This window comes from Lepisma saccharinum, chromosome 24, assembly GCF_977018435.1.
Source record: "Lepisma saccharinum chromosome 24, izLepSacc3.1, whole genome shotgun sequence".
In the NCBI taxonomy this organism is placed as follows: Eukaryota; Metazoa; Arthropoda; class Insecta; order Zygentoma; family Lepismatidae; genus Lepisma; species Lepisma saccharinum.
In genome coordinates, this window is record NC_139252.1 from 53,234,054 (window position 1) to 53,250,241 (window position 16,188).

General features: G+C 40.3%; 1 protein-coding gene across 1 annotated transcript in view; it reads right to left on the minus strand.

The window, feature by feature from the left end:
- The window catches only part of Cht7 (chitinase 7), a 179,155-nt gene that overhangs the window by 25,332 nt on the left and 137,635 nt on the right, over window positions 1–16,188 (minus strand). The window contains exons 5-8 of the mRNA XM_083110804.1: window positions 11,373–11,496; window positions 5,761–6,070; window positions 3,630–3,868; window positions 1,372–1,565 (exon numbers count right to left, since the gene is read on the minus strand). Coding sequence (XP_082966930.1) covers window positions 1,372–1,565; window positions 3,630–3,868; window positions 5,761–6,070; window positions 11,373–11,496 — 867 coding nt within the window. The remainder of the gene's footprint in view (window positions 1–1,371; window positions 1,566–3,629; window positions 3,869–5,760; window positions 6,071–11,372; window positions 11,497–16,188) is intronic.

Genomic DNA, 16,188 nt, shown 5'->3' on the forward strand with positions numbered 1-16,188 from the left:
CTCTCCACGTTTATATGCCAACCATGATTTTTCAACAAGATGGGGCACCCCCTCATTGGGCCAAGGATGTTCGAGGTCTTCTGGATAAGCATTTCCCTGGCAGGTGGATAGGCCGTGATGGACCTATTCCCTGGCCACCGCACTCTCCTGATATCACACACCCTTGGATTTCTTCTTCTGTCAAAGATTGTGTTTACTCCTGTTCCAGATGCTGCTACTCTTCGAAGAAGAATAACGGAGAGTATCCTAACTGTTACTGGTGATATGCTATGCTGGGGAATGTATGGGCAGAAGTGGATTACCACCTTCATGTTCTGAGAGCAACTAGAGGGCCGCACATTGAGGTGTATGGCATATAAACGTGGAGAGTTGTAGCTCATTTTGCAATCAACAGCATTGTTCTATTGCATGTAGTTTCCAAGCTATGTTCTTTTGTAATGGTACCGGGACTTTATGAACACCCTATATATATGTGGACGTAACACACAATGGAAACAAAGAGAAGATAACAAGTTCTGCAGAGGCTTGACAGTATTGACGCTACTCAATATGCAAAAATATTCTTATTACAAATACATAATTAGGCCTTCTTTTTGATAATTGGAATTACACAACAAATTGTAGTAAACAATAACTGACGTATTAAATACTCTGCCCATCCATTTCTCTGAAATCGGTTTAGAGTATTTAAAGGGTGTATAACAAGCGCATTGAGTTTTAGCGACAGGAGAGATAAAAATGCATATTATTGAAGAAAGTAACATCAGAATGTAAAAAATACAGCGTACGCTAAGACGGGGAATACGTTTCGAACGCGTAATGCAAATAATTGATACTATCCAGGACAATGAATCTTGTAATCCCGCGATCTCGGGACGGCAGAAAGAAACGGGATCCTGGGAGTACATTCCCTAAATGGCAGGTTAACTCCAATAAATGTGGAAATGAATTGGAATTTTAATCCATTAAGGTTGATGGTTACTCCTGTAAATAATGAAAACCACAGCATACTGTTCTTGTAGAAAGAACAAAATACAAGTAGGATACTGCATAACAAAATTGATATTTATTGACTACGGATCATTCCTTGCAATTGTAAAGAATGTGTGCTCAGATATATTAATAAAATAATAAGCTATAAACAAGATATGTGGTATTTAAAGGTCAGAACACGCAACACGTTATAGTATAATACATTCAACATAAAACTTTGGTAATTTAGGAAAGTGAATTCGCAGTCTATTGCCCAGAAAGAAGACACTGTAGATCTGGTTTAAAGTGTATTTTCGTACAGGAGTAACCTTCACGAAGCTTTCCTGCCATCTAGTGTCAGATTTGAGAACTAACTTGCTATGAATTCCCTAAACTTACCTGAGCTTGGTTGGACGAAAGGTTGAATGGCTGTCTGTTGTTTCTGCGTGGCCTTCACTCGGTTGAGCAGTTCGCTTGCAGAGATCTTGATGGGTGCCGGAAGGGTTGTGGATTCGATCCTCACTGACTGCGCCACCTTCGTCCAGTCGATGTCCTTGGAGTTCCCGGATCGAGGGATCCCGAGCAGTTCCTCCCTGTTGGGAAACAAAAAGACAATGCAGTATTTCCAAGGGCCGACCGTTGCGACATCTGAATTCCGGAGAAACCAGATGAAAGATGCTACACCTCTGTATACAAGGGTGTTGGGCAACTATTTATATCATCGTCTTCCATATTGGAGTAACTATGTTATTTCAGGGGGAGAAGGGGGGTAGAGCCCACCCTCGAACACCCGCTAGTCATGCTCCTTGTTGCCATTAACAACTAATTTTTCACTTGAAATTAAAACATGACATTTTAAAATTTTTGTCGTTCTTTTTTAAACTCCTTACGGTTATGTGCAGCGATGAAGATAATTCAGTGGCGTATTTAAATGGAGCTAATCGGGTTCGAGACCCCAGAAATGTCCATGGGCTGACTTTAAAATCCTTATTTTGTGAGTATTTCCGATACATTGTTATTGTTTATACCAAGGCACAACTGCAATGCAAATTCATAGTTTGCTGGCTGGAGAGACAAATGTGCGCATCTTTCTCTTTAAAATATACCCAACTAAAATAGCAGATACGCCACTGGCATGAATGGTGATTAGATTAAACATAACCTTACTGGTCTAAAATCAAAGTTCTGCACAACACCATTATAATCTCTCCTCGATTCTAGCCAAAAGTTGGCAGTGCAACGTTAGTGAACTTCCTCGCTTTCGAACTGCCGCACAGTGTCCTTGTAATTTCATGAAGAATCTTGGAGGAATTGTACTTTGGCCGTGTCCAAAAGGTGCAAGACCGTACTTGAACATACATCGAGAATGGTTTCACAGTTCAGTCTTGAAGCGGGAATCTCTTGAATTACACTTCGACTACAATGCTTTATATAACCAGTAGATAAAACTAACAATGCACTGTTCCTCCTAAGCCATAAATCACGCAGCATTTTAAAAAGATCTTATATCTGCATTTCCACACAATACAAGAACTAAAACCAACACTTTCGACTTCTATGAATTCAAACAAGTGAACAAGCAAACGAGTCTAGTAAACAAGCCTGCAATGATGCGTACTGCATACTGCGGGCTTGATTGCTCGTGTAATTGGCGCTTTCGAAGTGCACTAGGTGACGCCACTTCCGACCAGGCCCGTAGCTAGGCAGGGGTGCTCACGAGCCATCAGGGGTTTAACAGTATTAAATTAAGGTAAATTATGTGTGTGTGTGTGTGTGGGGGGGGGTCATTAAGTTATATGAATTTTAGAAATATCATACAAATACTACATTTTTTTCTATATCTTTTAAAACATCGTTTATTTTGAAGTGTTGACTGCTACTGACATCATCCCTCACTACACACCCCATACTACTTTTGATGATACAAATATTTATATCACACGTGAAAAAATCCACAATATTCAATCATAGTGCCAACAGTACATTCCACCCCCGGCGGAAGCAATGAAACTCCCCTTAGTTTCCAAAACATGAGAGCTGTTGACGTGTGACGCAGATGCGGAGGGAATTTGCATGATAACATCAGTGTCACAGATTTCTGTCTATGTGGGAGTTGCAACAGAGGCAGCGAAGGTACAGTTAAGAAGCTGCCCTGTGAAAGAACCTTCTAGAGTCTAGATAAGAGAATCTTCTAAATACTTGCTGCTACTTTATACTTCTTCTTATAAAGATTGATTGATTTGGTGTTTTAAGGCCACTTAATGCACCGTAAGGCTAATCGGGACTGGACCTACAGTTTAAAGTGGATCCGAACCAGTATGTACCTCCACAAAGAATCGAACCCGTGTTCTTATAAAGAAGACGAACAAATGTATTAGCTGTTGTTCACAAAAGTTGTGAGCAAAATAGTATCTGCTGTCTACATTTTCACTCTTCACTGCAAACAAATTACACAAAATAGTTTCGCCTAATATCAAGGGGGCTGAAGGCGGTGCCGGGAGGAGCTGACTGCAGTTTCAAGGGGGCTGAGCCCCCTTTCCCCTGCCTGGCTACGGGCCTGCTTCCCACAGGACCGTACCTAGTTCAAGCAATGTTTTTGGACGTTTCGGACAGACCCTTTGAAGCTCATGCACTTCATTTCCCAGAGCAGCACTTACCTCATGGCGCTAATCAGAGGATACTTGACGTCATTTCCGCAGACGGTGCCAGAGAAGTCGTCCATGTCCACGGTCCACACCATGGCCCCTGCGTACCCGTTCTCCTTCACCCACTTCATCTTGTGCCTGATGGACCTCTCGTCGTCGAAGCCCACCCACTGGTCGCCGCGCACGGCGTACGGAACCTTCATTTCGTCGTCCCAAACGTAGGCGCCGCCGTTTCTGAGAACGTCACAAACCTGTAACGAAGAGAGACAACCCAGGTTACATAGGAAAACAAATATGTGGGGTATTCCACGTGAAAGTGCCTCTGAGCCTCAATTTTTAAAATTAAATACAATGCTGTAATTTTATCTTGTGAGTGAATAATCTATTTGCATAAAAATTCATGTATTATTATAAATTAAGGCAGAAGGTATAAGGTATTTTACATATTGTTCTTTTATTTTAACTTTTTGATTTAGTAGTTGAGTTTTCTGTTGAAGAAATAAGGCTCTACATCTCAAAATAAGGCTCTACAAGGAGGAGGATAGACTGGACATAAACAGAAGAATTAAGAAAAGAGGAAGAGAAAAAAAGAGGAAGAGAAAGAAAAAGAGGAAGAGAAAGAAAAAGAGGAAGAGAAAGAAAAAGAGGTTTGGAATAAGGAATATGGGAAAGACCACAGAAAAGATATGCAAAATGCTTAGGAAAGCGGGCATCAGGAAGGGAGGGAGAAGCATGTTAAGAATAGCGAAGAATGCAAACAAGGAAAAGGAAAACAGAGAAGAGGAAGGGATTATCTATGAAGTAAAGTGTAAAGAATTTCAGAGTGTGTACATAGGAGAAACGAAAAAGAGGCTAAAAGACAGATTGAAACAACATAGGGATGATGTACGACTTAAGAGAGAGAAAAATGCAATATTTAAACACACGAGAGAAACAGGTCATGACATAGAGTGGGATGAGGCTAAGCAGATAGGAAGGGAGAAGAGAATGCTAGTGAGAAAATGGAAGTAAGCCAAGGAAATAGAGAAGAAAGGTGAAGAAGACACAATGAACTGGAATGGGGGACTGAAGTTAAACAAAGAATGGAAGATGGTGTTAGAAAGAGTGGAAAGGATAAGAGCGATAGAAGAAGGAAGAGGAATGAAGAAAGAAAGGAAAAAGAGCGTGAGATAAAGAGTCCAACCACTTTCCAGATGATAGGAAATGTTTATCCAAATCACCTGTCAGGTGAAAGTACAGTTGACAAGGGAAAGCCACCTGCTAGAATGTTTCAGTACTTTCTAATAGTATGGAGGGGAGTATTTTTGTGTATATATATCGTCCTGCTTTGTACCTTGTTCCATTTGTACTTGGTACAGAGTATGAAGAAGACCTTGCTAGAAGGTTGAAACGTTACGTTTAGTTTATGTTTTATAATAAAATAAATTACTGCTTTGGTCAGCATATTGAGTTTTTTATATCATGGAAACAAGACTTAATGGAGTTAAAACATACACATGTTTGATAAATAATGTTTACAGTAATAGTGACTATTCATCTGCTTGAATGCATGCTTCGATTCGACGTTCTAAGTTTCGTAAGACGTCTGTTAGTGTGGTGGGGGTGATCTGGGAGAGGGTGTCTGTGACCCTTTCTTTAGAATGGGTCAGGGTCTTAATTTTCTTAGCGTACACGATGCTCTTTTATCAGACGAGTAAAAATCCAGGAGTGTTAGGTCTGGCGATCATGGTGGCCGTTCACCTACGTAACCCGTAGAAAAGGTATGCAACAGTTATTGAACTTAATTGCGTTACTTCAATGTGTTGTTGCTTTTTCATTCGATCGTGAACAGACAGCTTTAACCAGGCTTGTTAAAGGTCCTGGAATTTTAAATAAATTAAATTCCGGTCCAGGATAGAAAATCAGCAAGAGTAAATGGGTTCTGGACCGTAAAGAATCTTTTTATCTGTAAACCAGGAACCTTTTTTCCGGCTCAATTTAAATACGATCCACCAACCTTTTTTCAATGAAACAAAACTCAAATTGGACCGAATTGAAATTGTACTAGAAAAAAGGTTTTAAACCAACTAAATAATGCTATGAAATGATTATTTTTCTTTTTTTTCCCATAAAGTTGAGATGCCGATAAGGAAGTTCCACCTACCTCATAATAGGCGAGGAAACCACCCTCCTTGGTGTAGTCGCCTGCTTTGCCTCCCCCCGTGGAGGGGGAGTTGACCTTGAAGTTGTTGGGGTTGGCGAGGGTGAAGGTCCTCCCGTAGGTGGGCATCCCGATGACCAGCTTGTCCTTCGGGGCGCCAAGACGCACCCACATTTTGGCGGCGTTGTCCACGCACAGCTGCTTCCTCCACTCGGAGTCTGACGAGGGGGCATAGAGGGGGGCGTTGTGTCCCGTCTCACGCTCCCACTTGCCGTGGAAATCGTACGCCATCAAGTTAATGAAGTCCAGGTAACTGTATATATAAATTATTATATGATATACATAGGCCTGTTTATAATTGTATTAAATATAAAAGTAAATTGCTGAATATTTAAAACTACAAAACTACATTATTATTATTAAATACATTATATATATATATATATATATATATATATATATTAAAGATGCCTATAAATTACAAAATAGTTGAAATAGTTTATGCATTAAATTTTGGTTTAGTTTTTGCTTTGTATTAATAACTTAGGTTTCATAGTAATATTTTCTTTAATTCTTGTTATACTTCTATTGTGCTTATATTCTCATTTGTGTACATCTGTTCCTAATGATCTCTTGAAAGGGAGGGAGGGAGAGAATGCATGCAATTACCTTGTGTGTGTTTTCGATATTATCATTAGTAAAGTATATTTTAAGTCGAAAGTAATTGCTTATTTTTTTGTTTTTACAAAATCTCTCCCCCTGGAAATTTTTGGTGGAGGGATTTTTGAGGACATGTTTGTTTATGGGGGAGGAAATCCCTCCTGTCCCCCTAGGATTTCGCAATCTGGCCAGTTCTCATTTCCCGCCTTTGATGTTCTTTTGTTTTTTTTAGAAATGCTGGGCGGAAGAAGGGTTTATAACACCCACCAATCCCCTGCTCTTGAAATTTGCAACGTTCATTTCAAGTTCCAAGAAAAACAGACATGTTGTGTTTACTATTATTAACAGAAATAAAATTCGGTTAGTAAAAAATGCGGCAGATAAAAAAAAATAGATAAATCTCAATCCAAAGAATTGTTCCACAGTTTTCAAAATCCAAAAATTAGGGTTGTATGTGAGGTCACACCAGCGCTTCAAGCGGAAAATGTTAGAATTATTATTAGAAATTCTTTATTCATGGGCGAAGTTCAGCCTGTGGCTGCTCTACCACTTAACCGGCAAAATCTACTACAATAAAACAAACAAAATACAATTACTACTATAACATAAGAATTTCATTACATTTTCACTTCTAAATATTTCAGTAATAAACACTCTAAAAACATAAAAACAATTTTACTCATTCACACACATCAAAATGTTCATGTTGGGTTCAAATCTGCTCATTTTGTGTTTTGATTTCAACGTAACCATGCTGAATCTAGTCATGTGTACTGAGGCTCTGTCCTTGCTCATGTAGAAGTACTTTTGTTACTGTCCTTTTAAAGCTGTTGTATGTCGCTGGGGGAATGCTTGGTCGAGCCTTGCAGTAAGCTGGGGGGTCGCTAACAGCTAATAAATATCTTTTAAAGCATCCCCTTTCACAACAAACTCTGCTACTAAAATGAATTTACTTCGCCTTTCTGCCACTTTTGGCTAATCGGGAAGATGAGTATGAGTGATGATGATATGATGAAATTGATGAAGAGTGTGTCACGAACAGCCATACCCAATGCCTGGATTCAAACGTGGAACCCCTGCGTTCATGGCACCGCACTATAACAACTCCACCAAAAATGGTGTTCGGTTTCTCAGAAGTTAAAGTCTTGTCCCGGGTTCGAATCCCGGGATGGGCATGGTGTCCTTTGTGAGTGTAATTTCAATAATTTCATCATATCATTGCTAGCCAAAAGCAGCACAAATGCGAAGTAAAATAAACCAAACAGTCTCGGCCATGGACGTCCGCAGGATTTTTCCAGGGAGGGGCAAGGAAGGTGTTTCTTTCCAGGGGGGGGGCAAACAAGGCACATTTTCCTGAATAATAGTGTTGTTCCCTCAAAAAACATTGCTTAAATTTGAATTTATCATATTGACGCAATAATTAACACATATTATTGTGGCTGTAATGAAATTATATGTGAAAAATATATAATTTTTGGTTGACTTTCATTTTCCAGGGGGACCACGGCCCCCCTTGCCCCTCTTTCCGGACGCCCATGTTCTCGGCCAGACTCCGTCTCGTCTCGAAGGGATTTGGTCTCTTTCTAGTCTCGATTTTCAAGACGACCGTCTCGTTATGATGGACGGAAGGGGGACGTGGCTGTGGGGCGTGGCATTGTCTTGCAGCAACAAAGTTACCGTTGATTCCGCATCATCAGGGGCCTCGGGGAGTCCCAAGTCAGCGAACGAAAACAACAATACCGTTAACAGAGAGGAAGTTGCGTAAGGGGACACTCCCAGATGCATTGTTGGCCAGCCACCGTGGAGGATTGTCCTCGTCGGCTGCCTCACAGGATTCTCTCCATTTAACGGACATTAAGTGACGCATTAGGCCTCGTCGTCACAGCCTGTTGGCGCTTTATGCCGACAATGGTCTACGCTTTCACCTCGTCGTAACATTTCACGGCATTAATGAGCGAGGCTGAGAGGAAATTATTTTCCATCCTCCGTTAACGATCACGCTAGCCTCCGTGATGGAGACATTAGCGCTACGAGGATATAGGTTCGAATCCTGGATAATCTATGGACTTTCCATTGTACTCGTTCCATGGACTTCAATTCATCATTTTCGATAAAATGTATACCCTGTACCAGCTAACTGTAGACCAGGCGAACGAGAACATGTTTCTGCGCAAGTAGTGACGCGAGACGGCTCCACCAATGAACGGTGAGAGGAATGGGATTGCTTAATGAGTGACTGGTATAGAATGACACATTTCACTAAATTTGATTTTTGTTATTTAGCGTTTTCTTTTCGGCAACTTTTGACTAACAGCGACGAGGAGGATGAATGATGATGATATGATGAAATTGATGAAGGGACACTCACAAAGAACATCCATGCCCAGGCCATGATTCGAACTCAGGCGTCGAAGCGCGCTGTGCTAACCACTACCCCACGGAGGTCGGTTGATTGATTTGATTTATTATATTTCACTTTTCTGCCACTTTTGGCTAATCGCGATGGGGATGAATGTTTGAAGCAGGGGCGTATATTCTAGGCTAGCTAAGCTATATGCAAAGCCTGAAGTCTAGAGAATAAAATACAGGAGAAAAATCGATCAGAAATTGTAAATAATATTATTCATATCAGTGAGATGATGATGCCTATTCTGGAGTTGGCAACATGATCTCTTATGAGTTGGCAACCTGATTTCCTATGAGTTGGCAACCTGATTTCCTATGAGTTGGCAACCTGATTTCCTATGAGTTGGCAACCTGATCTCTTATGAGTTGGCAACATGATCTCTTATGAGTTGGCAACCTGATTTCCTATGGGTTGGCAACCTGATTTCCTACGAGTTGGCAACCTGATTTCCTATGAGTTGGCAACCCGATTTCCTATGGGTTGGCAACCTGATTTCCTATGAGTTGGCAACCTCATTTCCTATGAGTTGGCAACCTGATTTCCTACGAGTTGGCAACCTGATTTCCTACGAGTTGGCAACCCGATTTCCTACGAGTTGGCAACCCGATTTCCTATGAGTTGGCAATCTGATTTCCTATGGGTTGGCAACCTCATTTCCTATGGGTTGGCAACCTGATTTCCTACGAGTTGGCAACCTGATTTCCTACGAGTTGGCAACCTGATTTCCTACGAGTTGGCAACCTGATATCCTATGAGTTGGCAACCTGATTTTCATTCATAGCCTAGGATCACATGACATAGTGAAATAGCCCAGATCTTGGACTGAGTTATACGCCACTGGTTTGAAGGGACAATTACAAACATGCAAGAAGTCCCACAGGGTGCAGGTCAAATAGCCACAGCCTCGTTGGTGCGCGAAATTCAATCCAGGATGTACTACATGGAAGAGTCACTTGGTTGTCTTTCAAAAGGCTCACCCTTCTGTTGGTTGATTTGCAGTGTTTATGAAGACATAAGTATCGAAGCTACTCTGGATGTTGTTGCATTCGTGTTCTGCCCAGGAAATGTGTGTAATGGTTAGGGTTTTACTTTAGAAGTATCTCTTGGTAAATATTCCAATTGTGATACCGTCTCCTCATAGATGAGGGAGAGAGAAAAAGAAGAAAAATAGGGATAGAGATACAAGTGAGAAAAGAGAGAGAGAGAGAGAGAGAGAAAGACTGAAAAAAGAAGAAAAATAGGGATAGAGATACAAGTGAGAAGAGAGAGAGAGAGAGAGAGAGAGAGAGAGAGAGAGAGAGAGACTGAAAAAAGAAGAAAAATAGGGATAGAGATACAAGTGAGAAGAGAGAGAGAGAGAGAGAGAGAGAGAGAGGGAGAGAGAGAGGGAGAGAGAGAGAAAGAAGAAAAATAGGGATAGAGATACAAGTGAGAAAAGAGAGAGAGAAAGACTGCAAAAAAGAAGAAAAATAGGGATAGAGATACAAGTGAGAAGAGAGAGAGAGAGAGAGAGAGAGAGAGAGAGAGAGAGAGAGAGAGAGAGAGAGAGAGAGAGAGAGGGAGATAGAGAGAGACTGTGAGAAAGAGAAGAAAAATAGGGATAGAGATACAAGTGAGAAGAGAGAGAGAGAGAGAAAGACTGAAAAAAGAAGAAAAATAGGGATAGAGATACAAGTGAGAAGAGAGAGAGAGAGAGAGAGAGAGAGAGGGAGAGAGAGAGGGAGAGAGAGAGGGAGAGAGAGAGACTGTGAGAAAGAGAAGAAAAATAGGGATAGAGATACAAGTGAGAAGAGAGAGAGAGAGAGAAAGACTGAAAAAAGAAGAAAAATATGATAGAGATACAAGTGAGAAGAGAGAGAGAGAGAGAGAGAGAAAGAAAGACTGAGAAAAAGAAGAAAAATAGGGATAGAGATACAAGTGAGAAGAGAGAGAGAGAGAGAGACTGTGAGAAAAAGAAGAAAAATAGGGATAGAGATACAAGTGAGGAGAGAGAGAGAGAGAAAGACTGTGAGAAAGAGAAGAAAAACAGAGTTGGGAAAAGATAGAAAAAAGGAATGGAGGATGAAAACGAGAAAGATAAACTATTGGCTTGAATTTCAAGACATTTTACGTTGGTCTTCTGCCAATTCACGTTGATTGCCACAACGATGATGAGTATGAAATTATAACAAATAAATTGCCATGTCTTAAGGTGATATTATACCATGGCGAAAATTTTAGTCAAGCTGGTGTAACCTTATGGGCTAACATTGGTCACGATTATCTCAAGAACCGGTCGATAAAGAAAAATCAAATTTTACCTGAGCACTGAGAAAGGATGATTCTAGAGAACCACTTTTTAATATTCTCATTTCCTGCATCAACATCCAGAAAATTAATTAATTTTACTCTTGAAATATCTTATTTTGTCCGCATTCCTTGACGCGGCTGGTGAGCTAACCACAACTAGTGCAATAGTTGAATATACTTTGCATTAATGTTAGGTAAAAATAAAAGTTACAACAAAATACATCTCATGAAAGTTTCGAATCACCCTGTAGAAACGTACCCAGCGACAGCAGGGACGTCATATCCGGCCCTCACGTTGTCTGGACCAACAGGAACAGCGGCGGTGAGCAGCAGGCGCGTTTTCTTCACTTCTTGAGCCTCGGCCTCAAAAGCCTCGCGAAGTTCTGCAAGAGAAAACACTTACATAAATACCAACTCATACCATTTAATGAACATACGGTGACTTCAAAGCAGATACGTTGGTATCTCTGGACACACTAAATTAAGTATATGGGTAAGGTCTATTCATTGGATGTTTACAAAATTGACGATTTCAGTAGTTGTATACTCGCTGAACTTCCAGCTTTGTAGCAAATACGCGGAAAGCGAGCTATTGCAACTAGATAACGCAATAAATGGTGCTATCTAGATGTTGCTTGTGTGTTCACATATTGAGGAAATATTTGCCCCGTCTAGTTCGCTGCACTTTTTGACTATCTTTGCACTCGTGGGGCTACAGGGATGAGCATAATCAGTTAACTGTTTTAAAATAGCAGAAAAACAAAACGAACACGTTTCACCAGAAAATGGAATAAATTCTACAATTCTTGGAGATCAATTCAAGAAACAGTTCTTGGGGATTAATTCAAGGAACAGTTCTTGGGGATTAATTCAAGAAAGAGTTCTTGGGGATTAATTCAAGGAACAGTTCTTGGGGATTAATTTAAGGAACAGTTCTTGGAGATTAATTTAAGAAACAATTCTTGGAGATTAATTCCAACAACACACACACAAACTGACACTAACCAAACATAATGTATTTCAATTGGTCACCATGTGATGCTACACAGTATTGGAGCCTTTTTCTGAAGTTTGCTTCAAGACATCCTTTCCAACAGTTTGTGTGTGTTGTTGGAATTAATCTCCAAGAACTGTTCCTTGAATGAATCTCCAAGAACTGTTTCTTGAATGAATCTCCAAGAACTGTTTCTTGAATGAATCTCCAGGAACTGTTCCTTGAATTAATCTCCAAGAGGTGTAGAATTTATTCCATTTTCATAATATGCTCTGGTAAAACGTGTTCGTTTCATTTCTGCTATTTTCAAACCGTAAGCAAATTATGCCCATCCCAGCAGTTGGTTACAAAGTGCATCACTCAGTCGTCTACTTCGTTGATTTGGTGTCATGTAGAGACCGCACAATGAAAGAGCCAACTTGGACGAAAGTACAAAGAAGGAATGGCTGCTAAATACAGAGAAAACATACGTGAACATAAAATTATTGGAGAGGACATAGTGTATAATAATAAATATCACTCACGTAATACAGTTGGTCTTCATTATTTTTGAAGATTCTAAAATTTCGACACCCGCCGTTCAGTTACACATACTCGAAAGCAGAAAGAAACAAAGCATAGTAGATTCTATTATTTTTATTATCGACCCACAGCAGCTTGTTTAAATGACGTCAACTTAGTGCCCTTCGTACATAAGCATACTATATTTAGCCCGTTAGAGCTGCCCTGTCGCTGCGCTTTAAGGGGAGGAGATACAGTTATGCACCAATTGTACATTTATTTCAATATCGCCCGAATGGTTACTGCTACTAAAAAAAACTTGGGTGTATCCAAGAGTATGAATTTCTCTCCATGTTGCAAGTGGAAACATTAATTTATGTTGATTACTAAGCTGAACACGATGATTGAAAAATATGATGAATAAGAATTTTCGGAATCCCATGTATTCCTTATGGGGAATCAACTTCGACATCAAGTAACGGCTAATCAAATGGAAGTATCGACTTTTCCGCTGATGAAATGCATCTTCGAACTGCCCTCTTCCCGTTGACATCTTTTTCTATTCCATCGGAAGTTTTATATTCCCAAGCGAACGAATCCCATATGATCGATGCTTCTCTCCTTGCCTCCTGGCAGTGTTGCCAAACCTGATGCGCATAAAATAACTAAATTTCATCTTAAATGGAGTTAAAACTGACTTTCATGGAGCTAGGTTGACGAAGGCTGGATAAAGTGCGTCCTAGGGTAATGTTAGTTGCCAAAGGGAAGGGGGCTCTGCTATTATCGTCAACTCTAATTGATGACAATTTATTTTTAGTTTTCAACATCTAGATCCGGCGGCACTGCCCATCTCAATAATCCACCGATGGTCGTATGAAATCAAAAATAAAGAATTCCCTGATAACAATATTATGTCAATTTCACGTTAACCCTCGGATGCATGTCACTTTTTTTTTACAACTTTACATATGTGGGGTCAATTTGACCCCAATGCAATTATGCATTGAAATAAGTACGACAGAGTAAATAGTTCAGCTAATATGGTATATTGGTTGATAAATATAACTCTGAATATAACATAGGAAACAATTACCCTTTTGTTATTATTATTTAAGCCCCCCCAAAAAATAACAATGTATTGACAATTCACTGTTCTACATATTAATGGTAGTTACACTTCGCTCGCAATTATCAGAACTTCAGTTGACCTGAGAAACAGTATTTTATAGATAACACAATACAGCACTAAATATTATTTTATCTAGAACAAATAAATTTTAAAAAAATAAAAATAAAAAATAAATAAAAAGAAGAATGTGCCGGCCTCACACGGCAATTAAATACACCTCACTCGCATTCTGAGCACACCACAACCACACTGCTGTGGACCTTGCACACAGGTTTCCCACACCTTCTGCAATGTTCCGTCGTCTTCCTGTCCTCTTTTCGTGTGCAGACCTGGCATCTTACTCTTTTCTTTGAAGATCTATCCTCCAGTCTCTGTGCCTGCCTTACTACGCCGCAAAGTTTCATTGCCTCGGTTACTAGTTTCTTCATGTTCAAGCTTTGGCACCTCCCCCGCATGTGAGGAAGAACTCCAACTCGATAAGGAATATATGGCGTCTGTGACTGATGCCTGAATAGTAATTAGAATGCTGTGACAAGTAGCTTGTGTATGCATTGAGAACGCCTACATTGATTACATTATGGAAGAGGGCCATTGGCCATCGAGGTGTCTGTCTTCAGCAGATGTATGTTTGAACCAGTTTGTCCATGGCGTCCACTCCACTCTATATTTGGCTGTAAAGGTTTATAATTTCTGGCTTCTTCTTAGAATCATCATCATCAATGTGTATGTCATGATGCATGGTATTTAGTAGAATGACATTCTTGCTTTTCTTCGGCACGTAGCTTACCAGGATCTCATTTTCATGGAAGGCAAATTGTGATGTACAAGGCTGTCTTGTCTTGATATTGGTAAGTGCAGGTGGTATTTCACGTTTGTTTTTCTTTACTGTTCCAACAAAGGTTACATTTTGTAACAGGAGATAGTTAGCTAAGTCATGACTTGTGAAAAATTGGTCAGTTGTGACCAGAGTTCCGCAGTGTGTAGCACAGTTTCTTCACGACGTTGCTGACGAGGTTCTTTTGAACTGGCTCTCCTGGCTGTCATCCCAAGTAGATTAGACCGTCTTTGGCGTAAAAGTTATCAGCATTGCACAACCAGAAGATCTTGATGCCGTATTTGGCCGGTTTACTTGGTATGTATTGCACGAACTTGCATCTCCCACGGAAAGGCACTAACTGTTCATCAATCGTAAGAAAGGCGCCGGGTACCATGATTCTGCGACAGGTTTTGATAAAAAGTGTCCAGATATATCGAAATGCAGCCATGCGATCAGTCTCCAAACGTGCAGCGCCAGTATGTTTGTCATCAGATCAGAGCAGTCTTCTGATGTCTTCGAAACGATTTACTCCAAAGGTTGCTTTGTATTGTTACTTCGGGTTGGAGAATTTGTTGAGAAAAAGCTCACGAACAGGAACATCCCAACTTCTCTCAGTTGGCCTCGAACCGCGCCAAATACATCTGCGCATGCGCACTTTGCAGTGAGTCATGTCAGGGTGGGTGGTTGACCTTGAGATGATTTAGTTTATTTTTTTCCGTAATTGATCATAATATGTAGGATCAATTTCTATTTATGAATGTTTTCCTGCTGTTTTCAGGCTGGGGTCAAAATGACCCCACACATGGAAAGGAGGGGTATTGTTAAAAAAACGTTAAAAATATAATTTAAAATAAATTGTAAGAAATTTATTTATACATGTTCCTATAGCTGAAGTAGCATGGTAAGATGTCACAGAAAATCAGAATTATGTATTTAGATTTTATTATAATACCAGGAAATAAACAGACAGTGGGGTCAAAATGACCCCACACATGCATCCGAGGGTTAAACACGATGCTACAAAGAAGTAGCTGGGGGAGATAAGAGATTCTTGTTATCCATTTAGACACACTTTTCACATTGGTGATATTGACTCTACAGTCTCGTGTCTAGTTGGTTATACTGTGCAACACCAAGCCGTCTACTTCGTTGATTTGGTGCCATGTAGTGCATTTGGTGTCTGCAGAGTTTGCACTACGTTCCGGAGCGGTGTACGGTGTGGTGCGTGCTAACCAAGCGCGAAAGCAGCAGAAAGGCATTTTTTGAACCTACACCGCATTTGCGTGCAGTGTCTACTTGGTTGAACGCAATTTCCTTGCTCCAGCCTGTCACCGGGATGCACCTGCACTACCCCTGGTGTCAAAATGTGTAGCGAACTAGACGGAGCCAATAACGCTTGGCCAACGTGCTCCAATGGGCCGTATTAGTGTGACGTCACAGCAGACGACGAGCTGGGACTGAGTCTAAACAATAAAAACGTGCTTTTTTCGCTATTCAAATACATTGAGTTTCCCATTGCAAAGAATAACTTTAAGAATCGTGACAGCAGTTACGAAACAAAAATGTGATGTGCATCGTACATCAATGTAAAGATAAGATTTCGGAGAATACGTCTATATATAACATATACCTTA